The 26,642-nt window shown below is 43.1% G+C and overlaps 1 protein-coding gene across 6 annotated transcripts in view; it reads right to left on the reverse strand.

Annotated features, from left to right (window-relative positions):
- RORA (RAR related orphan receptor A) overlaps window positions 1-26,642 on the reverse strand; it is a 374,069-nt gene that overhangs the window by 37,329 nt on the left and 310,098 nt on the right. For 4 of the 6 annotated variants that reach the window (XM_081839014.1, XM_081839013.1, XM_081839016.1 and 1 more), the window contains one exon: window positions 5,727-5,812. In XM_081839014.1, coding sequence (XP_081695140.1) covers window positions 5,727-5,812 — 86 coding nt within the window. Of the gene's footprint in view, window positions 1-5,726; window positions 5,813-16,595; window positions 16,657-26,253; window positions 26,348-26,642 lie in introns of those variants that run through there. The other 2 variants (XM_081839018.1, XM_081839015.1) reach the window with 2 other exon arrangements.

The raw sequence follows: 26,642 nt of genomic DNA on the forward strand, positions 1-26,642 counted from the left end.
AGCCCAGGTGGTGAGGCTCCTGGGAAAACAGGAATCAAGGAAGAGGCAGAGGGCCTTACTCCACAGCACATTAATGATGGGATTAGTCAGTTTTTTATTATTATTTGTTACCATTGGCCATCACAATATAAATCACAAACAGAAAGGCAGTCCAAGAGTATATTAAACATACATTTTTAGAGCTCCAAATTGCATTTAAAATGGCAAAGCTCCCAAAATCATTTGGACCTTTAAATAAACCCTTGGCAATGAACATTTTTAGTCTTATGAGGTCAAGATAAGTAGCACATAATCTTCTTGCTGCTCATGCACATAAAGCTGCCCTATAGGTAGCTAGATCTACATCAGTCCCAAATCATCTCATTTTGAAATCATCTGACTGACTTAGAAAACTTTGTAACTTTGAAATGAATAGTGAAATCTGTCCCTAGGTGAACTGTATAAAAGGCAGTACAGGATATGCAATTTATTTGATGTGGCTTGATCAGCATACGTATCTTCTGGTCATCTTCTGGTCTGTTAAAGAATTTACTAGTCAGATATTTAAATTCTAAGCTGAGTAAAACACATGTCTAACAGGAAGAAAAGTTATTTCCAGCAGATAAGCAGCCCTTTTATAGCTGGATTTAATTTTAATATGCCAGTTTGACTTCAAATATATGCAGGCTTTTAAAGTCCATTTCAGCATCTTCAGCAAAAATTGCATTACTGATCTTCAAGTCATCGATGTCCTAAGATGACCTTACAGGGGGAACTGCATAACTCAATATCAAACTGCTACAACATGCGCAGTCTTCTCTATGCTACAGTTCTAAATATGATTAGCAACCATGTTATGGTTTAAAACAATTAAATACCAGGTGTGGAGGTGGTAGAGCAATCACAGCACAACAGGGAATTAGAAGCCTTCCCTCTCAGTGAAAATCCCCCTATCCAGCAGCAATTAGCATTAAAACAAGCCTTCCACTAATCAGATAAAGGCAGCGGCAGTCTGCAAGTGGCGGAAACCGTGAAGCTTACCGTCCTTTGGCAGAAGAACCTTTCCCTGCCATAATGCCTAAAAATTTGCACAGGAACACACCAAAAGCAGCAGAACAGAATCAGACAGGAGGATGTACAACATTTTAAACAAACAAAATCTGGGTTCTCATTGTTGGAGCCGCTGTTAATTTTGTAAATTAAGCTGCAAATTTGTTTTATTCGCCTCTGCTGGAAAATATATATTTAATGTGTATTTTTGGTGTTTTTAATTGTAATCATACATTTTAATATTGTATTTCATCTCATTTTGTAAGCTGTCCAAGGAATGTGTGTTGAAGGATGGCCGTACAAGTAGTAATAAAGTATTTTATTTTATTTTTTTAAGTCAAAGATATGACTGGGACAAACCTTGTTATGTTGAGTTCGCATTTTGCACAATTTGTATACGGTGTCTGTTTGATAATGTGTGGTTTGCTATGCCTAATAAAGGATCTTGATTGATTGGGGGTTTTTTTAAAAAAGGTACTACAAGGAGCAACAAAAGCACTGAAGGTCTTTACACATTTTGAGCAAATTTGCCAATGAAGAAACCTGCCAATTCAAAAATTATTTTCCCTATGGAATGTGAATTTGACCTGGCAGGGCCCCCCTGAGATACAGTTTCGCAGGCCGGTGGAAATCACGGACAGACTGTAAGAATGTTGTTTACGGAGGTGTGAAAATGGCGGTTGTCCTTTACGTGATATGGTTCCTGGAGAGTGTAAAATCCACACAGGACATGTTTGTTTTCAACCCTTGTGAAGATTATCAGAGATCTCAAAGAAAGGAATATATGATTACAACAAGAAGATGAGGAAAATAATAAGGAGACTATCTGGACAGAACTGGATAGAACTGTGACATTAAAGCAGCAGCAAGAGCGATGTTTGGTTCCCTTTCGGATCGCGAAGTATGGGTACCCCCAAATTTTTTTAAAAAAAAATTGGCTGTATAATTTGGAACTAATGTGATTTGGATTTAATGTGATTTGATTGGCCTGTTAATAAAAATTATTCATAAAAAAAATTCAAAAATTATTTTCCCATGGTTATTTCTGTTAGAATAGCAATTAACTCGTATCACTTTGGGAAGCAGAATGGCTTCAATAAATCTTTAGTTATTGCAGGAATATGAGATGGATTGTGGAAAGTGAAGGCTATGTGGACTTAGGAATATGATCGAACTGCTCTCCACTGGTCATGAAAGTGTCAGCCAAACAAGCCTGAAGAAGATATTCCATAACCAAGACCACCACTGAAGGTCCCTGGGAATGAGGAGATGCCCTGAGAAGGATCTCCACCCTAGATCTTGCTTTTGGGGCGTATTCATAGAATATAATCACAGAATTGAAGAGCTGGAAGGGACCCCGAGGGTCATCTAGTCAAACTCCCTGCAATGCCTCTGCTTAAAAACCTCCAACGAAGGAGAGCTCACAGCCTTCCGAAGGAGGCCGTTCCACTGTCAAACACCTCTTACTGTCAGAAAGTTCTTCTTCCCTGTAACCTGAATCCATTGGTTCCAGTCCTGCCCTCCACAGTGGGAGAAAACAAGTTTCACAGACTTTCAAGTACCCAGGTCTCAAACACATGTAGGATCTTCTTTTGTTTTAGAGAGCATTGTCTGAGGAGGTACTAGTAAATATTGTACCCATGTTTTTTACCAGACAGACCACAACTTCAGGATTGCATGCCTTCTTGAAAGCAGTTCCAGACCTAGATTACCAGAAACCTGTCTGGAGCAAAGGGGAGGTGGGTGCCCCTAAATCTTAAAGCCCCCTTATGTGCGTGCGTTTTTTCTCCCTAAGATATAAATTGTAGATATGTACAATAGTCCTGCATAGTCTTCAACTGAGAGTTTTGCTTCTGTGCAAAGGCGTAATAGTAGTAAAAGCAGGAGAGGAGGGAGGAATCTTCATAGGAAAGCTCCTGAATTTGTATTTGGCTCTGTGCTCTCCATATCCTTTTTATAAAGGAAGAAATACAGTAATGGTCAGTACTGTTTGCATAGTTTTTAAGAAGCGAAACTCACAGGACCAAATGTTACTGAAATCTCTTCCTGGAGAGAGCACAAGATGGAAAAATCACAACACTGTAGGAGAACATGAGCCAGTGAAGCCCCCAAAAGAAGTTAGAATTTTGAGACCCTATATAAGAGCCTCTCTATACATCCTTTTTATTGCATATTCATAATCGTCTGTGCTCATTGTGATGCTGTTGAGGCGGCCATATATAATTCTGATTTCATAGAATGATAGAATCATAGAACTGGAAGGGACACCCAGGGTCATTAGTCCAGTCCCTTGCAATGCAGGAGATGGCTATTCAACCTCTGCTTAAAAACCTCCAAGGAAGGAGAATCCACCACCTCGCAAGGGAGAGCGCTCCACTGCCTAACAGCTCTTACTGTCAGAAAGTTTTTCTGAATGTTTAGTCGGAATCTCCTTCCTTGTAGCTTGAAGCAATGGGTTCAAGTCCTTTCCTCCAGAGTAGGAGAAAACAAGCCTGCTCCATCTTCCACGTGGCAGCCCTTGAGAAATTTGAAGATGGCTATCATATCTCCTCTTTTCCAGGCTAAACATACCCACCCCCTTCCAGCACTCCTCATAATGTTTAATTTCCAGACCCTTGATCATCTTGGTTGCCTTCTTCTGCAGACGTTCCAGCTTGTCAACATGGTTGCTATATTGTGGGGCCTAGATCTGGACATGGTATTCCAGGAGTGGTCTCACCAGGGCAGAAGACAGTGGTACTATTACTTCCCTTGATCTGGACACTATACTTCTGTTGATGCAGCCTTGAATAGTGTTAGCTTTTTTGCTGCTGCATCACACTGTGGACATGTTCAGTTTGTGGGCCACCAGGACCCCTAGATCCTTTTCACATATACAGCTAGGAAGCCAAGTATCCCCCATCCCATATGTGTGCATCTGGTTCTTCCTGCCTAAATGCAGAACCTTACCTTTGTCCTTATGGAACTGCAAGGGGAGAAGCCATCAGGCAATGGCTTTTCCCATCTGCCTTGGCCCACCCTCCAGCCCTGGAAGCCTTCATAAGAGAGTTGTTCCAGAGGAAGAACTGGGAGGGGAGAGAGATCTGTAAGCTCCTTATGCACCCACACCAGTTTCCTTAGATGCCTCCCACTTTTCTTTCCTGTTGGAATTGTCTGCATTGGGGCCTTCAATATTTCTCCTTTTAGAAATGCCCATCCATTCTGGACTCCTTTATCCTTGAGTATTTCTGACCACAGGATCACACCCAGTAGCTCCTTCAGCTTTTTAAAAAATGGCCTTCTTAAAGTCCAGAGTGCGTGTCCACTCAGCTTTCCCTTGCCTTTGTATTATGAAACCCAGGAGGACATGATTACTTCCTCCCAAGTTTCCGAGTACTTCCACTTCATCAGTCAGTTGTTCCCTGTTTGTGAGGACCAGGTGCAGGATAGATGACCCCCTTGTCTTCCACCATCTGGGAAATGAAATTGTCAATGAAGGAATGGAGGGCTTTGTCAGAACCTACATTCTAGGCAGAGTTTGTATTCCAGCAGATATTGGGGAAATTGAAGACTCCCTCTCTCATTTTTGAATATTTGGTAATCTGCTCTAAGAAGGTATCATCCAAGACCTCAGTCTGGCTTGACGGTCAATCTGCTTTCTATGCTCCAGATCACTGATTTCTTCACAAGTGTACACATCCTTTACATATAATGCTACTTCTCCCTTTCTATTTGGTCTATTCCTTTTGAAACAGTTATACCCGTCAATTTCTACATTTCAGTCATGAGTCTCTTCCCACCAGGTTTCAGTAATGCCTACCAGGTCATATTTGCCATCCTGTATTAAAAGCTCCAACTCATCTTCTTTGTTTCCCATATCCTGTGCATTTGTGCAGAGACAACTGAAACCATGAGTTGTTCCCTCCAGTTGCTTCCCCGTTGTAGTTTCCTGCCCTTTAGTAGGTTTCTGGAGCACCACCTCAGTTTCCTGTGTATCAATGAAATTATCCTCCATACCAGGTGCTCCTTTGTCATCTGTAATGTTGTCTCCCTCCCCCTCAAGATCTAGTTTAAAGCTCTCCTGATCAGATTCTCAAGACTCTTGGCAAACACATTTTTGCCAACTGCTGTGAGGTGCAGCCCATCATTTGCCAGAAGTCCTTCCTCAAGGAAACAAGAGGCCATGATCTAAGACACCAAAACTTTCCTTTTCAATACTGTTTGTGCCTGCATAAGTTTTGGGGCAGTCACAACGCCTAATTTCCAATCAGTGACTATCCGATAACTTCCTGCTGAAATCCAATTTATTTATTTTTCCTGGTTTTGTTGTAATTTAGGCCCTCCAGACAGCAATGCTGTGGTAGCAGTGGGGAAGCCTCACAGAACAAAGAGAACAAATCCGCCACTAATGGACTATTATTGTGACAAGAATATGCTACAGAATATACCCACAAGAAAGCATCAGTCTAGAGCGACCCTAAGTTCCTAAACAGGTGCCTATTTGGGTCTTTAAAGCTATAAGAGCAGTGTGAATTTAGACAAGTGTCCTTTAGTGGAGAAAAACACAACAATGCTTAAAAATTTGTCTATGGTGGTTTATTGATAATTAGTGTCAACTAGCAAACATGTAATCTTGCAAAAAGACACGTTTCCAAGTCAAAGATTGAACACACTTTTTGACTCTCATATATAACTTTTTAAATATATATAAAGCTTACCTTACAGCCCTCACAGGTAATGACACCATAATGGATTCCTGATGATTTGTCTCCACAGATCTTGCATGGAATAATTTCAATTTGAGCTGCAACAAAAGCACACAACCAGTTAATTATATTTTCTTTTAAACACCTTAGAAAAGCATTCCCTGATCAGCATTTGTACAATGAAAACTAATAACCTGCTCAACATTCTACCACATTAACTATTCATTGCTGAACTGTGAGGGTCCCCCTAGGGCCTTGTACTAATTTATGGTTACTTGTTATATAATAGCTTTCAGGTTATTAAAATGGGTCATTTGAGAAAGTACTTAAAAACTCACAACGTCAGATTTAGCGTTTTAAAACCAAGAGGCATTGGACCCAAGAGTTTCTGCTTTGGCCAAATTTAAAAAATGCATTTCATCACATGGCAAGATTATGCATACAGCATAAACCAGTTGTCAGCTGGCACCCTCCTGTTTTGGGAGATAGTGGAGGAGGTGCGTCTTCAAAGGTGAAGTCAAGCTGTTGGTAGGTTGCAGCGTCTGCTGTGGCTGTAGAGGCTGACATGAGAGAGACATGCTATCCTGCAGCGGAAGCAGATTAAGGCATCCAGTTTTGCTGCCGCAGATGCACCATGCCTTTCTCTCTGTGTGTGTTCCTCCCAGCGGTCATTTCTTCTCCATTCATTGCCATGGACTTGGCTACCTGTCTCCAGGCACTGAGATCATCTGCAAGGGATTCCCACATGGCAGGAGTGACGTTGCCAGCCTTCATGTCACATTTGCAGACATCTTTGTAACACAGAGTTGGCCTGCTGCCAGTAGCCAGCTCCCCGTAGAGCACATCCTTGGGGAGCCTGTCATCTTCCATTCTGTGGACATGACGAAGCCAGCGTAGACGTCACTGAGACAGGAGTGCAAACCTGCTAGGGATGTGGGCTTGGGAGAGCACATCTTTGCCTAGAATTCTGTCCTGCCATGTGATCCACCCCAAATCCTCCTGATGCAGTGAATGTGGAAGGTGTTGGTTGTAAGTTGCCCACAACTCATTTCCATAAAGCAGCGTGCTTAACACGCAAGTCTGGTAGACCTTCATCTTGGTATTGGACATTAGCATCACATTCTCCCATACCCTTTTGGTGAGGCAAGCCATTGCCATAGCTGCCTTGCCAACACACTTGTCAAACTCAGTGCTGATGACGAGATTGCTGGTTATGGTGGAACCCAGACAGTCAAAATTGTCTACCACTTCAAGTGTGTGCTCATCAAAGCTGATGTGTGGGGTGCTGGTGACATCCTGGTCTTCATCAGACTGCAGGTAAGTCCGAACTCCCTGCAGGCTTGGGCAAAACAGTTGATGGGTCTCTGTAGAGCTTCTTCAGAGTATGCTGTCAAGGCAGTGTCATCTGCAAACAACATCTCTCGGATAAAGATCCACCACACTTTTGCCTTGGCATGGAGATGTGCAGGTTGAACAGAACACCATCTCTCCTTGTATGGATGTATAAAGTAATCTATTGCAAGGCAATTCCTGACACATTTAAAACATGCATGTTCATTCTTTGGCGAAAAATTAAGATGCAAAAGTAATTGCCTAGTTATGGTCACCACAACAATATGTCTAGGCATGTTTTTCCCCTACAAGATTACAAATCAAATGATGACAAGATGAGGGAGCTAGCTGAAGATAGAATAAACGCTGTGCACAAAAGACAAATTCTTTAAAACAAAGAAGCAATCAAATGGGAAAGCAGTTTAGAAGAGATGTGACTGCAGTTTCATTCTAGCAAATGTGAAAACCAATCCTCTTTTACAAAATTACAGGGGGTAATTTGCCAAAACCTGTATCTTTATAAATTTCTGAACAACTTTGTGTAGATAATTTATTTGGTTCTTTTTGCAATTTGTGGTATTTGAAGGGTTGAAACCAGGTCATACAGAGGGCACAGTGGGACTTAAATTTAGGCATGTATAGGACAGTAACATCCAGTGAACTTCATGGCTGAGTGAGGCTTTGAACCCGGGTCTCCCACATTCTAGTCCTACTGGCACTCTAACCACAACACCACACTGGCTCTCACTAGGGTGAACCTTTTCCTTTCAGTTTGCAAAACCACAGCTTCTGTGAGAGGTGGAGCTGCCAGTGAAGGACATTGTTTCATTCTGTCCATCATACTCACATAACATGATTATTTTTTAAGTTCTAATGTTTTCATTTCTGCAAAGGAAAGCACATCCCTGTAAATGGTGCAGGAGCACACACAAATCTTTTAAAAAGCTAGGGTGATGCTCTATCGTTTCTTTTAAAAATTCCAGCATTATAATAACCTTTAAGACAGGCAGGTCCAACTTGAAGTCGGCTGTGATCTACGATCCAATATAAAAACTGGCAGTGACCTACCACCCAGGGATGGGGGCAGGGTGGGCGGGCAGGCACTGGCTGCTTCTCCCGAGGGGGCAGGGATGGGGGCAGGGTGGGCAGGCAGGCACTGGCTGCTTCTCCCGAGGGGGCAGGGATGGGGGCAGGGTGGGCGGGCAGGCACTGGCTGCTTCTCCCGAGGGGGCAGGGATGGGGGCAGGGTGGGCGGGCAGGCACTGGCTGCTTCTCCCGAGGGGGCAGGGATGGGGGCAGGGTGGGCGGGCAGGCACTGGCTGCTTCTCCCGAGGGGGCAGGGATGGGTATACTGTGGGCAGACGCACACTGACAGGGCAGGGGTGGGTGCATGTGCAGCGTCAAAATAGCTCCTCCCAACGTCTCCAGTGGAGGGTGGATGGTGATCGACTAGAATTCTTTGCAGGATCCACTCGTCAATCGGGACTGACGCGTTGGACATGTCTGCTTTTAAGAGATGTGGTGACAAGAATTGGACACAGTATTCCAAGTGCAGCTGCACCATAGACTTGTAGAAGGCCTTTATGATATTTCCAGTTCTATTTCCAGTAATTTCCCACAACCTGGGTCAACTTCTTAATTGAGCTATCCACTGGGACCCTAAGCTTGGTCAGCCACCACCAGCTCAGACCACATTATCATATATGTAATGTTAGGATATTTTGCCCCAGCATGCATCACTTTACACTTGTTAACACCGAATCAGATTTATCATTTTAATACTCTTTCACCCAGTTTGGAGCACCCCACAGCCACTTTTAGTTAAAAACTACCACAGACAACTTGGTGTCATCAGCAGACTTTGATAACTCATCTCCCAGAAAGGCTAGACTTGGGTTCAGAAAGCAGACAACACACTAGGGCGATGTCAGGTTTTCAACATCGCAATGTATCGCCAAGCTCTCCTGCCCAGCCAGTTACAAAGCACGCAACTGCAAATCTTGACTTGGGCACTAGGTGGCAGCCCTGAGCTGCAAAAAGTGACTGGCGAGGGGTTAATTTCGAAGACTGCTTGCTCCGCTTGGAGATTTGGGTGATGTGGAACAATAAGTAAACAATCCTTTCCTGTATGCCCTGCTATGCTACTGCTAAAGTTGTATTGTGTTCTGCTTTTCTTCCAAAGGGTGTCTGGTGTCCTTTTCCCTGGACAGCTCCACAACAGCCTGGGGGCACAAGTCATCTAATTAACCCCATGCCAGATGTTCCTGCCCCTACTATTTGCCTTGTGAATGCAAATACATGTTTCTGGTCTGATGAATGTAAAAGTGCTTGCTACTTTTCCTTTTAAAAAAAATCAGGAAGGGGTAATTAGGGTGTTTTCCCACTTATCAGTTTCATCTTTTGCATGCAAATAAGTGCTTGCTCAAATCTTTTTCGCATGCAAACAAGACACAGTGAGAAATGCAGTGTCTGTTCAAAACAGGACATGGCATAGATAATGACAGAAATTTCCAGCTTTGTTTCGCTATTACTGAGTTAGAGCTAAGGGGCCCAAGGCCACCCACCCAGGCTCCTCCAGAAATGAGGACAGATTGCAGCGCACCACTGCTTAGTCAACCACACCTCAATCAAACTGGATTGTTATTATTGAAACAGTAACATTTTCCAAGCTACACTGAGGATACTTGAATTGATAAGGCATAAATAAACATACAGTGGTGCCTCGCAAGACGAAAAGAATCCGTTCCGCAAGTCTCTTCGTCTAGCGTTTTTTTCGTCTTGCGAAGCAAGCCCATTGACGGCTTAGCGGCTTAGCGCTATTAGCGCTGTTAGCGGCTTTTAGCGGCTTAGCGGCTTAGCGGATAAGCAGATAAGCGGCTTGGCGGCTTAGAAAAAGGGGGGGGGAAGGAAAAAAACCCCGCAGGAACTCACAAGACATTTTCGTCATGCGAAGCAAGCCCATAGGAAATTCGTTTTGTGAAGCACCTCCAAAACGGAAAACTCTTTCGTCTAGCGAGTTTTCCGTCTTGCGGGGCACCACTGTATTGCTTGTGTACTGTGTACTGCATATGAAATTTAATGTACCGGTGGACAAGTTACTGTAGTTCTATGCTGTTCTCGTATTTACATGAAAACCAATAAGTTATTTGGAAAGAAATATAACTTCATTCTAGGTAAAATAATAATGATAATATAATGTTAGATGAAAATTAGCCTGAATCATAGTTCCAATATGCCTAGTTGGAGTATAGGCTTATTTCAATTCACAGATTTTTTTTTCTTCTAAACATATATTTACAGAGGCACTCTCACACTAGAATTCTTAGTCTTTATGCAATGGGGGCGAGGGAAACCATCAGATTGTAAAGGACCCACTTGGAGTATACTGCTTACTCCTGACAAGGAGAGAGATGCCACCAGCCACTCACCCTCCAAGCAAACCCTTACTTTTTCTTCAACAGAGAAAGAAGACACTAGACAATAGAGCTGCTCTCTTAAACACAGGGGGGAAGTGGCCAGATATAAAAGACAGAAGAAAGCAAAACCAGTTCCCATGTGCCTGACTTCGTTCTGCCTCTCTGCTGGACAAAAAAAGCAAGGCGCCAGGGGACTGAAGGAGCAACAGTCTTCAAAAGAACTACCCACCAACAGAAACATTTAAGTTAGTGGTTAAACTGTGGTAGGGTTGGGGGAATCCACACAAGTGCAGAAAAGCACAGGATGTGGTACTGGGCTCAAAATCTTCGCTTATGAAGGTGAAGATAGCGTGAAAGTGCATGGGCAGCAATCTGCATTGCCCAAATAGCTGTTGAAGGGAATTTCCTGGTGTGGTACATTGATGACCAGCCCTAGTCTTCTGCCTCTCGCCCCCCTTGACTACTTTAAAGAGAAGAAAGGAGAGATAAATTCACTCATGCATGTTGTGGGATTCAGCTCTTTTCAGTGAAGAATTTGGGTTATCTTTCCACGGCATTGTAATTTTTATTTTCCCTTTAGCTCTGTGTACAACAAGCTAAGTGAGCTTAGATATCCCTGAGCAGGTGCTCCAGAAGTTTGCTCAGTCAGTCAGTCTAGAACAGGAGAGAGTCTCATAAAGTGCTGCAAGACTTGGCTCCTGTCCTGGAAAGCACTTAATCATACACTCCAGGCATGCACCGAATTTTATTTACGGTTTGAGCTAATCATATGGTTAGATTGAAGCATTAAGCAGATTGTTATGTAACATCCACTGGCCATACAAGATCGCTATGCTGGAATGAGGAATCAAATATCCAGGGCCAGACCAAGATATTTTGACACCTGAGGAGAACCACAAAATGGTGTGGTCCCCCTCCCCCCCCCCCCAGCCAGGGAAGACGAGACAGGAACATGGTGGAGGAAATCAAATGAACATTACCTGATGGCTGAAGTGGAAACCAAAGGCCGTCATGGGAGCGATAGGGAAGGGGTCCACTCTGCATCATGCTGAGCGGGTGCAGACTTCAAAGGGCAGCCCCCGCCATCTCCTCCCTAGGCGTAAGAGGAGGCCAACCACCAAGAGGCTGCAGTAGAGGCAGCATTGGAGGCGGAGGGGTGCTGCTGCCAAGGAGTGTGTTGCAGCCATCGCTGTGGCAGTGGGGGCAGGAGCGGCAGGTGATGCTTGAAGGACAGATCTGCTGTGGATCCTGCCACCTAGGGTGGTCACGTCACCTTGCTTCATGGGTGGACTGGCCTTGCAAATATCAGACCACAACTAGATCGACATACAAAGCCATCATGCTATTCTCTGTACAAATTCAGTCTCAGGACTGGGTCAGGACCCACCCACCCACCCTCCAAGATGTACAAATGGATAGCTACAGCTACAACAGCAGGCAGCGAAGACTATGCAGCTCAGGTGACCCAAACCTCGTCTTGAGGACAACCTGAACAGGACTGTTAAGAATACTTTAAACTTTCTCTTCATTACTCACGTTGTCCTAGAACAGCGGTCGGCAACCTAAGGCCGATGGGCCACAAGCGGCCCACGGGGTCGTTTAAGCAGCCCCTGAACCGCCCCCAAACCGAGCCGCCCGCTTGGCATGTCCCCACGCACTGCGCTAAACCAGCAGAGTGTGGTGTGGGGACTTGCTTTTGCGGCACTGGAAATCGCGTCTGCACAGACACAGATGCCGGAAATTGCAATCTGGCCCAGACAAGGTAAACCTTGCCAACCCCTGTCCTAGAACCAGCCACATCACCATAATCTTCCTCCATCTCTTCCTTCTCTATTTCACTGTTACCTTCACTGAAGGTAGGAGCAGAACAGATAAGCCAACAAAAACTATTGTCCTAACAGCTGGTACAAAATATCTCATGCGTATGGTAGATGGGACAGCCTTCAATACAGATGCATCACCGACTTGAGAATCTGTCGTATTTTAACAGCTCTCGTTTGAAGATTTGCCTCCAAAAGAAAAGCAGCACTCGCCATGAACATCCATCAGACCCAGAAAGCACCATGAGATGTTGTCACACAAGGAAGCGATACTGATGGTGACACAAATAAAGAAGATGGGAGAAAAATCTGACAGTCATTTGGAAAGCAGTTTGTCTGGTAGCACAAGAAACTTCCAAAATATGAAGGGATATATTCATAAGGAATGTTTGTTCAAATCTGGGATGGTCACTAACATAAACACATTCTGTATATAAATTGGTAAATGCTACAATTCCAGCACCTCTCAGGTGAGCGCCATTGCTAATATAAGGGAGACATTTATGGTGAGAAAAATAGCCGTCATCAAAGACTACCATTTGTGACAGAAACATTGCTGTTGCTCCTTCTAATTCTATTGATTAAACATGAAGCTATACATAGTCAATGACACTCATACATATTTAGTAGCACAAACAAGAATTTGCATTGAAGCAGAATTAACCAAGGAATTATTTGACTGCATAACATTCTAATCCCAGTGCATTTTCAGCTCCATTACCTAAATAATTTGCTCTCCTGTGCACCCTAAAGTAATTCATGATGATTAAGTATTATTCACCTAAGTCATTTGAAGCTTACAACAATATTATCATTTTGACAAGTTCCTAAATGCCAGGTTCACAAAGCGTTGGGGTGTTAGGGGTGGTGGTGTCTAGCTACAAATGCACAAGCAGTTCATAACACAAACAGCCTCCTAGTCAAACACAGATTTATGGATATCTAGGAGGGCTGCAATGTTTAGTCAATTAATTGTTTGGGTTAACCAATGTTTTCAAAAATCAAATGACTAGAAAATGCCCCGATTGATAAAGCAGCAAAAAATGTAAATTAATTTTCAGGCAAGTAGTTATGATTTATTTATTATTTCAACTGATGCCCCACCTCTCTGCCTCTAAACACCCAAGGTGCCTAACAGCCACAATAATAAGTACTTTTAAAAAATTGCAGATGGCAAGCAGTATCTAAAGAAGAATTCTCTACTGCAAGAGAAAAAAAGAAAGCACCTCTTTATGTATAATTACACTTGTGCTTTTTTTCATTAGAAATATTTTGTCCCCCCCCCCCGCCTTGCTACCCATACACACATTGGTGCAGATTTAGTGCATCAATTAATAAATTAGAATCCAATGTTTAATCAGCTAACAGCACACTCCTATGCATGTCTAACTCAGAAGGAAGCCCCATCAGGTTCAGTGAGATTTACTTTTGAGGAAACACCTATAGGATTGCACTGTCAGATGTCCCTCATTGGGTGACAGATCTAATTTAAACTCCAGCACTATACACTCAGCATCATATAGGAGGGAGCAGCCCTTATCTGCCAGCCTTCATTGCTATGTGAAGCAAAGAGGAAGCATTCTTAGGCACATCCTAGACGTGCACAATCAGGGCTGCTCCAAGACATTTTGGTACCCAGAGCAAGATGTTCACATACATCCCTTCTTCCTTTAGTTAGAATGTTATTATTCATCTGCCACAGCTTCTATCTACTATTACTATAATTTGTTTTAAAATACACATCCTGCCTTTAAAGATTTCCAGGATAGGTTACAATAAATATTAAAAACAATAATAAAAACAACACTAGAACAGTTTTTATAAACATTTACAGCAGCATACAATCAAATAAATAACCAAACCAAACGGTAGAAGCTTTAGCAGAGTAGAAGTTAAGCGGAGCAAACAAAAACCACTGCTTTTGGGAGAGTTTTCCAGAACTGAGGTGCCACTACAGAAAAGGCACTATTTTCACCTGCTAGATGTGGGGAATGAACAGACCCAGAGAACAGCCTTTGCAAAGATAGTCATGAACAAGCAAGCTGATATATGAGCAGGCAGTCTACATGGCTAATGCAGGAAAATAAAGACCCCACCCACCCAAAAGCACATCCTTGCCCGGAAGAGATTAAAGTAGAAATTATATACATTAAAAAATGAATAATGGGCAACTTGACACACTTTAATGGCCCCCCAAATTGGCTGCCTGAGGCAGCTGCCTTGCTCTGCCTAAGAGGGAAGACTGGCCCTGTGAACCAGACTCTCAGATAAATGGCCTCCTGCCAGTCTGTACAGGTTCAGTTATCTCAAACCTCAGGCCTCATGTATACAGTCATATTTTGACGGGATTAGTTTGCAAACCATGAGCAGGGACTTGTTTGTACAGCATGAAGGTGCAATAGGAGGTACTTGATCAATAATAAGCCTTGGCAGTGGTGGCACACATGCGCCAAAGTGAGGGCGCTCTTTCCTCCATGTGTCGCAGCAGGGTTCCCAAGAGGAGATCAACATTGCAGGTAGCACAGAAACTGGTAGCATATGCTTTTTGTGCTCAATAAACTTTCACAAAATAAGTGTGTGAAGAATTGTACAGGGAAAACAGCACATTCATGCAGCTCTTGAAATGGTAAGGTACCAATCGCAAACATACACAAGAACAGCTGTGTTTTTTGTTCATTTCCCATTCACACATGCAGAGAGGAATGTTGCAAATGTGAATAAATGTATTTCAATGTAAAATGTATTGAGAGAGTTAGAGCAACACTCATCACAGCACCATTAAGACCTCCCCCCACCGCTCATGATAGCTGGTTATGATAATTCTTTAACACAGTCAATGATACCAGAATGGGTTAAAAAGGAGCAGTGATTAGTTGTTTATTTGCTGCTTTTAAAAACATTTGCTTCCACTTTTACAAGGGCAGCTCTACTCTTATTTAAGCCTCTGGGTGTAGTGCATGGAGTGCCATACATACGCTTTTTCACAGCATTTCTTAACAAAGGATGGCATGGCCCATCTAAGCAACCAGTCGTACTGCAGGGGTTTTGCTAAGTCAGCAGGACAAGGATCCCAGAGCGTATGAACACCTAGGGGAACAGCCATTCAAGCAACATTCAAATGCTCAGCGAACAGGCAGTCTAGAGTGGCCTTTGTGAGGAAAGTGACTTGTGATAAGGTGTCATCACAGCTATACACACAAAATTCTATCCTATTGCACAATCCATTGTGTGGAGCTGCCATTAAGGCTGCTATGATACAGATGCCACTATAGTTGTATCGAGTCTGCCCTGTGTTTCTCCCCATAGGATAGTAATTCCCAAACTGCTGTCCTGCCTCCTATCCAAAACACACAGACAAAAGCTCTTACTTGTAACCAAGAAAGAGATCTTTATTCAGACACGTAATGGTACAGGCTCGACAGCGGTGCTCAGGAGTTGCAATTCAGGAACAGGGCAAGAAGTTCAGAACCGCACAGAAGTGACAAGGACGTCCCAGAAAGTTCCCCTGCCCACCAAGTTGGAAAGATGAGGTGGAGCACACTGACTTGCCAGACTCTCTTCCCTTCTGGGAATGTCACGTTTGCTGGCACACACTGTTGGTCTGGTGGGTTTGCTCCTATTTGCAAAGGCAGCACCTGGTTATAGACAACAAGGCTGGGCCCTCCTGTTCAGCCAAACTTTTATCTGTAGTGGTACTGAACTTAAGTAATGCCACTTTCCTCTGGGGGAGGTTCAGTCTTTCTAAAAAACAACAACTCCTAGTTCCTGTATCAAAAGTCAGGAAATCACTGCCCTCAAAACACACACCCCCCACCTCAAATTTTTACTGGCAGAAGCTCAAAAGCAGCCTTCTGTCCACAAGGAGCTTTTTGGTGCCCAGTGCTGTAAGAACCGCAACACATAGAAGAAGAAGAAGAAGAAGAAGAAGAGTTTGGATTTGATATCCCACTTTATCACTACCCTAAGGAGTCTCAAAGCGGCTAACGTTCTCCTTTCCCTTCCTCCCCCACAACAAACACTCTGTGAGGTGAGTGGGGCTGAGAGACTTCAGAGAAGTGTGACTAGTCCAAGGTCACCCAGCAGCTGCAGGTGGAGGAGCGGAGACGCGAACCCGGGTCCCCAGATTACGAGACAACCGCTCTTAACCACTACACCACATCCCATCTCTGATATTACTGGAGACTAGATCCAATCTTTCTAGAACTAATGCAAGTGTCAGGCAGCTTATTCAGAGGATGAACTAGGTATGTACTAACTCAGTGATAACAATCTTACATTATCAAGAAAATCAATTGAAAAAGCTAGAGAAATACCCGTTGAATCAGAATGACAGGAAAGATCGGAGGAAATTCTGTCCATGACCATTAGGTGTCACTGCAGTCAACAGAGTTGGCTAAGAAAAAGAAAAACTTAAATCAATGTCCAGTGCTTAGGTTTTAAGTGGTGTTTGGTCCTTATGGACCCTGACTGCCTAATAACAGTAAGACCACAGCAATTTCTAGATTTTACATCACTCATCAGTCATTCCCCCCCCCTTTTTTTTTTTTTGCAAAAAGGGCCTTTTTAGCCTTGTTTCCAAAGTGCCAAAGCCTAGCAGAGATAAAGCTTTGGGCAGCAACACTTCAGGTCCTGGGCATCATTCATTTAAGAGCAAGGGTAATTCATAGGTCTTGCTCAACATTTTACTGCTTCATATTGACTCATTATGTAACTCAAAAGCTGCACCTCAACACCTGTGACTTGGCAAGAGATTCTGGAATACACACTTCCAAAATCAAATGCTGCCCCAAAGGCAACCACTTGGGTTTCCTATTGTCAGAGCTGGACTGTAAGTAAAGAGCAAATAAAGACGGAAGGTTCTAGTCCAGGCAGAAGTGAGGGGGGGGGGCACTGCCCTGAAGGCCTTAGGAGCATTGATGGCAGTCAAGGGTTTAAGGCTAAAGAGACTGATCCAAGCAAGAGGGCAGGCGGAAAAAAACCAGATCGTGTGTCAGACTGGAAGTACAGCAGGTAGGTAAGCAGCTACTGAAGACAAAACTAGAGTGCCATTCAGACATGATGGGAGTCTGGCAAACACCTAACCCTAGCTTGGAAGCATTCTCAGCCAGGCCAGGTGTGCTTCTAGAGCCAGGCTGGAACCAGGGCAGTCCATACTGGCTCTTTATCCCACTCTCCAGTCTTGAATAGCCCACCACAAGAGGAACCACGGCACAGAAGAGGCTCCTGATTCAAATCCGTTGAGCCTGATACTTGTGCAGTTGACTTGGCCCTGGCTGCACCAAAGGCCCACAACACAAGTGTAGGAACTTCTGTCTGTTGTGGGTGTTCAACAGGCATAGGCAAACTCAGACCTCCAGATGTTTTGGGACTACAACTCCCACATCCCTAGCTAACAGGACCAGTGGTCAGGAATGATGGGAGTTGTAGTCCCAAAACATCTGGAGGGCTAAGTTTGCCTATGCCTGGTCTTCAATGACAACCAGGTGGATGTCAGGAGGGATTTATGATGTGCATCCACCATCCAATTCTGGCTAAGACCCCATTTTCTTTAGCTTTTCTCCTCCCCCTGCCTCACTTCACCCCACTCTCACTTCCCCAAGAGCCAGTTTTGACAGAGCATCACCAGCGTCTCTGCCCAATAACTCTGCCACACACTGTTCTAAAACATTCCAGTGAATCATTCCTCAATTACTTAAAGCTATGAATTCGAAAACTCTTCGAGCAAGAATTTCATATTACAGTTGAAAAGAAAGAAGTGCCTTAAGGCTTTGGAGAATTCCTGAAAATATGAACTCTAAAATATGAATGCAGTTAAAACAAAACCAAAATAATTATTTTTAACATTGATTTCCCATAATGTTTTAAAGCCTGGGGCTGGTAATGTCATAAAGGTTTGACTAAGTGAAAGTGCCCATCATTTTTCAATCTCTACTTCTTTCAAATGCAAAAGTAACTCTTCTGTACCCTTAACTGTCTGCAATGCCACTTTTCCTACAACAGCAAAACTATTAAAGAGGATTTTTTTCTCTTCAGTTCTGAATTAGTTGCAATTTATAGTTTGTAAAGTTAAGCTTGTACCATTAAAACTGTTGGAAACATCTAACTAAAAGAAGCCAAGAAGATGTTTTTACTTGGACAAACTATAAGTGCCAAACTGTAAGGGGGGGGTGGGGAATCAAGTTGTAAAATCTTGAACTTGTAATAAATGGTTGATCTCTAGCACAAACAAACAAAACAGACAAATATCAGCACCCCAAATTAGAAGGCTTTGGGTATTAGGGAAGCTTTTAATGTTTGATGGTCTATTGTATTTTAATATTTTGTTGGAAGCCGCCCTGAGTGGCTGGGGAATTTATTATTATAAATAATAAATTATTATCATTATAATATGAGAAAATGAAGTGCTCTAATAGAAGTTAGATGGAAGTCATAGCAGGGAAATATTCAACCCAGAACACAGCTTAAATCGGGGAAGAATAACATTTTTTTAGTTCAAGAACCACATTCAAGTGTGGTCTATCCTAGCCCCTCCCCATTCGCATGTGATCACACACCCCAAATCGAGCACACATAAACCCCCATTTACGATCACACACACATTCAGGGATACACACCACACTTCTTGATCGCAGTTCTGGACTGCAAGAGGGATTTAAGCCTCTCAGCTCAGCACTGTAAAAGAAGAGGGGTCATCTGCAGCGCGTTGGCAGGCTGGATCAGGGCTGCAAGTTTGCCACCTCTGACCTAAATCCTAGGCTTGCGTCCTACAAACAATTGAATTTCCTTCTGTAGAAATTGCCCCACAATGGCATACTGCCTAGGGATTGAACACGGAAGCCTGGTATTCCAGAATATGGACAAGAGACCTGGCTGAAAAGCTGGTGTGCCAGATTCGAAAAACCCAAGGGAACCCCAACCCCAATCTTCTTCTTTTTTTACAAAGCACGGCCCCTGTTTTTGGACTGTAGTCGTCGAGAGGATTGTGTTTATAACCTCCCAAAATCTCATTGCAATATGTGGAAAGATTTTTTGGACTGAATTCTAAGAATATTTGATATTTCAAAGCAAAATGGTTGATGCGTTGCGAGTTATGTAGTTTTATGTACAATGTGAAAAAATAAAATAAGATATAAAAATGAAAAGAAAAAAGAATTTCCTTCTATGAAGTGATCAACGGACAGAAAGCCATTGCCAAACCCATTCTGGGAGCCTAGGCCCATCTGTGTCGCTTAGCCATGATGGCCAAATGAAACTGCCCTGTCCAGAACAGTTGCTAGGTGTTGTAAAATATTGGAACTAATTTTGGGCAGCTCTTGTGTGTTATGAGAACATAAACAGATGGAAGGCCCACCTTGCCCAGCATCCCCTAGCAAGCCCACAAGCAGGGCGGGAAGGCAGATCCTGCCAGAGAAAGATCCAGCCTCACTTGAGTGAATGGTAACAATATCAGCTGGGAGTGGGGAGCCCTCAAGGCTCCTCTGCCTGCCCCTAGGAGCCCCCCCCAGGCCACGGCCCCCACCAGCTCTGCTCCACACCTTCCTCTTGCCTGGGCCAAAGGTGTCCTGCCTCTCTTCCTTTGCCTGAGGGGAGAGGAGGATTGGGTGTGTGTTTGGAAACCTCTGCCTCTGGCATGGCTAGAATGGGCTGGCAGTTGAGAAGGGAAGAGTCGTATCCATTGTTCATAGAATCATAGAATCATAGAATCATAGAGTTGGAAAAGACCACAAGGGCCATCGAGTCCAACCCCCTGCCAAGCAGGAAACGCCATCAGAGCACTCCTGACATATGGTCGTCAAGCCTCTGCTTAAAGACCTCCAAAGAAGGAGACTCCACCACACTCCTTGGCAGCAAATTCCACTGTCGAACAGCTCTCACTGTCATGAAGTTCCTCCTAATGTTTAGGTGGAATCTTTTTTCTTGTAGTTTGGAACCATTGCTCCGTGTCCGCTTCTCTGGAGCAGCAGAAAACAACCTTTCTCCCTCCTCTATGTGACATCCTTTTATATATTTGAACATGGCTATCATATCACCCCTTAACCTCCTCTTCTCCAGGCTAAACATGCCCAGCTCCTTTAGTCGTTCCTCATAAGGCATCGTTTCCAGGCCTTTGACCATTTTGGTTGCCCTCCTCTGGACACGTTCCAGTTTGTCAGTGTCCTTCTTGAACTGTGGTGCCCAGAACTGGACACAGTACTCCAGGTGAGGTCTGACCAGAGCAGAATACAGTGGCACTATTACTTCCCTTGATCTAGATGCTATACTCCTATTGATGCAGCCCAGAATTGCATTGGCTTTTTTAGCTGCCGCGTCACACTGTTGGCTCATGTCAAGTTTGTGGTCAACCAAGACTCCTGATGATGACCCCCACCACTGGCCCCCAGAAGGCCGATCACAAGGGAATCCAAATCCCCCAGGGTGAAAAAGATCCCCTACCTCAGCTAGGAAGAAATCAGGCTGGTGACAAGAAGCATGTCCATGATTAACAGACCTGCTTACATCAGTAGTATACCATCATTAGAATTAGTTCTCTTTCTTAATTCTGGAGGGGGGGGGGTTGTTGGCTGACAGCCATTTTTTGTTTTTCTTTCTAAACTTTCAGCAAAAATGTGCAGCTAGGACTGTAGAACTGAAGACAAGCATGCTTTGTCCCAGCCACCAGCCAGAGGAATAAGGAGTGCTCTCTCTCTCTCTGTGTGTGTTTATGGCAATTTTGCCATTCTTTGTATTATTATCTCTTGTTTGTAAACTGCCTTGAGAATCATTGGATTGAGAGGCAAGGTATAAATATTTTAAACAAGTAAATAAATATGTGAAATTTTTGACAAATGCCACTCTAACCGCAACAAGAGTTTCAGATGTTTGATAAACTTTTCTTTTTCCAAGTAAGTTAAAGTTAACTTTAACTTATTTAACACTAACTAAATCTGTTTAAAGTCTGTCTCCAAACTGACAGTGGTCTTGTAATCTGCTTTAGATAAAGAAGTGCCAAGATTAGTGATTACATAAACCCATCACCAAGCAGAGAAAGAATAATCAGATCAACTTTTTTTATTTGTCCGCAAAGGCTATTAGAATCAGCTGACTCCTCGAAATCCAATTTAACGTTGCTAAAAAACCCTTTACATAGAACCCATTTGAGATGGGACAAACTAGACATTTGCAACGAGAATTGCTTTTGTTTCCTCAACTGTATTGCCTCTAGCCATCATTTAATAAAATCTGGAGGGGGGATAATACTTAAAACAAGAAGCTGAATATTTATTGCTGAAGGAATAATGCAACCACAATCTACTCATGTAAAAGCAGTAACACAACAAGTAACTTGTAAATATTCATTGAGTAGAGGCTTAGAAAGAAAGCAGAGTCATTTTATAGTCGCCTAAAGGCAGAAAGAAATCATTGCAACTGGCATGGGTAGGGGAAATGTTCTAGCCAAAATTATTTTTGATTTGTGATACTTCACATGCTTTCACTGAGTCAATATTTGTGGCACTGTGGCTTGCTATGTCATCATGTCAGTGGTCAGGGTACCTAGGGTTTGGTCCATGGCCTACCAACACCACAGGCAGAAAGCATTTTTTAATCATCATCATCATCATCATCATCATCATTATCATCATTTATTAATTTTTTATACCACCCTTCACCAAAGGATTACAGAATGGTTTACAATATAAAAACACAAAAAATAGTAACAAACAAAAACAATAACCCACAAAGAGACAGTTTAAAAGGATCAACCTGTGTGGCAAAATAAGCTCTTCCTCTTCAGGGTTCAAGAAGATTTGCATTTAAGGACATATAAGATTGCACTTAAGGACAACTATCGAAATCCTCATTAAAAAAGAAAAATTTAGCATTTATAAATCACACTATCCCTGGTTCTTTGGACAAGATAGAATTGTAAAGATAGAATTCGGTAAAGAATCCTTTACAGAAGAATAATTTCCCATCTATAGCCTCTCAACTGAAGAGGGACCCGCAGTGTCTAAATCCCACCTATTCCCAGGGCTCAGGGTCCTTTCCCTTGGCCTCTTCTCCAACCTCTAACATTCAAACCCAAAGCGTTAAAACAATTTTGTTATGGACTGAAGTTCTCACCCCGGGCCAGCAGGGGGATACTGTAGATAGTTATGCAAATAAGGGATCGAAAGTGACGTTCAGTGATTGGATAGTTTTAGAAAGTTGTTACAGTTACGTTGTACTGGAGTTCTACGGTATATAAGCAGGCTGACTGAACCCTTCAGTTCAGTTCTGTCCTGGCCTATGAATAAACAAGAGCTGTTTGAAGAATCGCTGTTGTCTGATATGTTCACCCACAACCTAACAAATTTAAATCTCCTTCCTCCATTTTGGCTGTCTTGCCTCTTAAATAAGAAAGTTCTGCCCCCCCAAATACTTCTCAAAACAACCACAACTCCCCTGACATGCTAGCTCAGAATAAAGCCCCTCTCACATTCTGTATTCCTGGCTCTTTCCTCTTCCCCCGGTCTTTTCTTCATTTCCCCAATCAATACTTTCCCCTATTATTAATACTCATTTTAGTGATTTGCATGATTTCTCTGTTACAACTGGTTGCAGAGATCAATGGTAAGATCCCATGAGCTACTGCAACAGAGAGCAAACTGAACTCTGATCACGGCACAGATGCACAACAGCACCACCACCACCTTGGAGAAGGGATCTGGACCCCCTTCTGTTGAGTAACAGCTGAACATTATTTATCAACAAAACAGTAGACTGAAAAGGTCTGCTATCACCAGAAATGATAGCTTTGACATGCCACCCAATTATACTAATAAATATGTATCACACACACACAAAATCACTGTCACAAACATTATATTGCCTTTAGCACGGAGCAAAGAGTTAGCTCTCGAAGAATCAACTTTTTACAGACATCATTAGGAAGAATATATGCAATGGATCAGTGCACTCTGTGGGTGAGGGCCTCTTGCAGTCACCATCTAACCAGAGAGGTCAGCTGTGTCCGAAATAGGAAATGGGTCGTTAGTCTGGTGACAACTACCCTATGGAATCCCCTTCAGTTACATATTACACAGGCACCATCTCTCTTGCCTATTTGACGCCTGCTCCAGGCCTTCATCATTCAACAATTCTTTTAAAAAGAGATCTCAAGCCCACTCTGATCTGCATTGGAACTATTTTAACTGTTTTTATATAAGGAAGTTTTTTTAAAAAAATATATTGTATATATGAAACCTTTTAATTGTTCTTATACTTCTTTTTTGTTTTACAAAAGTCTTGGCTACACCCATGGGTACATGTACTAAGCACAGTCATGTGCCCAACTCTGCAGGTTTAAACCCCCTCACACTGGATAGGACCGGCATGAATCCCCCAAAGAAAGAACTGGCACCCAGCGTCTTGAGTCCTGAATGCAGTATTTGCCTTATAGAGCTCAAACACCAGATTTAATTGCGCTGGGCCAAACATGTCATTAAGTTATCAGTGCAGTTTCTTCCTGTCTATTTTGCATTCACCCTCTCCAAGACATTCAGAAAAATGAAAAATGTGCCAGGTACATGCATAAGTAATTATATGTGTGCGCACACACGTCACAAACTGCCAGTTACACAACTTAAGGCACACCCCAGTTAAAGATGCATCAACATTTCACATTGACAATCAACATCTTTTGCCAGTATGGCACCGCGGTCAAACAAATGGGAAATCCCAATTTGAATTTTTCTGTGGGAACAAATATGTCTTTACATTAGCTAACACATCAGAGGTAAGAAATAGTTTTGTCTGTCTTATGCAACAAAGGAAGAATGATTGCTCCCCACCCACCTGTCATACTTTACAGCTAACAGGGAAATTCCCTATTACACTTTATATCTGGTCAAGGGCTTAGGGCCAATGGCTTGTGGTTTCAATCAGTTCCTCTTGGAGCAGGCATGTATTTGGCTGTGAACAGAGACAGGTAAAAACTGCTAATGTTTGTCAGAGAGCTTATTGAAGCACCTGAGCCAATAAATCAAGAATTCCAGGTCTAGTTCCTCCAACCTACAAAGAGATGCTATCCATCCCAGATTCAAGACTCAAATGGCACTTTCACATCCTGAAGTCAAGAGATGTTGAAGTAAAAAGAGCACAGGAGGAGACGGCAACTAGGGCTGGGGGATATCAGGTTTCGAACATTGCGATATAGTGATACATCGCAAAGTATGAAATATGGAGAATGAAATAAGGTGGGGAGAAGGAACCAAGATACATTGGCCAACCCTAGTAGCGGCCCCACACCTGGGGAGCATCGAGGGAGAGGAGATCACAACGCTGGGCAGGCAACACTGCCCTAGGCAGAGCGCATCAGCCAGGATGCCACATGGCAACCCACACACAAATGAGGAGTTCCAGCTCACATCAAAGACTGCCCCACACGTGTGTGAGGCACTGGGCTGAAGAGGCGGCCGTTCCTGTCTGGCACCCAGCGCATGGAGGGAGGAGGAAGGAGCACCAGCCCTGGGCCATGAGACAGACACTAGGGTGAAGCCACCACCAGTTCCACCAGCAGCAGCATCCAGCTGGTGGTGGAGAAGGCAGCTCACCTGCTCACCTGGTGAAGGAAGTTAAGGCACTGGCTGGCTGACAAACCCCACCCACGTTAAACAGCCGGGTCAAAAATCAGCTAAACACCATCGCTTTCTGGCCCTCAAGCTGGTTCTGGACAATGTTTTGATACATCACTCAGACCTAATGGCAACATGAACTTTGTCATCAGGTTATTGGCTACTGAACTATGTTCCTCTTCAACCAGGCCTTTGACTGATTAACAGTCTATGTTCTAAATGTGATGGGGTGGGGGTGGTGATTGTTTTGTTTTGTTCTTGTTCTTATTATGTACTTTTTTTATTCCGTATTTTATGCTGTGAACCGTCTTTGCATGAAGGGTGGTATGCAAATTTAATAAATAATAAAATGAAAATGAAAATTTGAGATTCTGCCCTTCTTCCCTCATCACACCTACACACAGAGACACACACACACAGACACGTAGAATCAGTCATAATCACTCTCCTGTCAGCAACATGGAATTCGTTAAAAAAACCAAACTCCAAACTGTATTTGAATTGCTCAGTACTAAGGTAGTCTTCCAACCACTTCAACTGAAGGAATTACCGTAGTACTCCAGTATTCAAACCAGGCAGATCACAAATGCATCCCCTCACATTAGAAAACTATTTATCAAATGAATCTGGATGCCAAACTTATGGCTAAAACATTTAGCTTAGAACAAAATCTCCTTACATGAAAGGAGGGAAATAAAATGTGGTTCGTTAAGGAACGGCATGGCTTACATAAGGCTGATTGGGCAACTAAAATAAAAGTAGCAGAACAGCATCTGCAGAGAACACAAAAATATTTTGTCATTTCATTGGGGTAGAGACAGAAAATACATGACAATCTAAGGGTCCCCAACTCCTGTCAACCCCAGTTAGCATGACCAATTCTGAGGGATGATGGGGATTGTAGATAATCTGGAAGTCCACAGATCTCATCAAAGCATTATTTCTTCTATTTTCATACTACTGGATTTGAACTTTAAAAAAATCTAAAATAGTTTCATGCTGAATATTATAATTATTATTATTTTTTAAAATTGTGCTGAATACCATTGTGTAAGGCCATCAAGTCAGGCTTGCAAATAAATCCACAAAGTTTCTAATTTGTCATATACCTATGTAAGTCACATGGGTAATTTGTGACACACTGATGACCCGAAAGATGACACACACAAATTCTGCTCCAATTTACAAAAGTTTCCTTGGTGAATTGTCTTATTTACCAAGGCAACGAAGTGAGGGATTATTCATAAATCTGGCCTAAGCACACTTTGTTTCACTGTCCTTGATAAAACCACAAGAGGTTTAATTAGATTCTCATGTAAAACACAGAAAACAACAACCAGTGCAATCTCCCATTATTGCTCATCTCTGAGGAACTTGCATTTCATCTCTGAAACCTGAGAAGGCCAACCACTAGGCCAGTATCTTTGGGGTCTACCAAGCTGGGCCTCAAGCGTGCCTGGAATGATAATGCATATAGTTGGGCCAAGAGTGGAGACAACAATGTGTAGTGAATGGAATGCTATTCAGTTGTGTTTGTGCATGAGAACTCTGCATCCATAGCAACATAGGAAGCTGCATTTGGCTCAGTACTGTCAACCTTGAGTCCCCAGGAACTGTTGAGACGACAACTTCCATCAGATCCAGCCAGCCTAGCCAATGGTTGGGGATGATGGGAGTTGTAGTCCAACAACATTTGGTGACTCCATGCTCTGTGCTAACTGGCCGTGGCTCTCCAGGATTTCTTTCTCAGTCCTGCTGGAGGTGCTA

The sequence above is a fragment of the Podarcis erhardii genome, assembly GCF_964252035.2.
Source record: "Podarcis erhardii genome assembly, chromosome: 14".
NCBI classification, from domain to species: domain Eukaryota; kingdom Metazoa; phylum Chordata; class Lepidosauria; order Squamata; family Lacertidae; genus Podarcis; species Podarcis erhardii.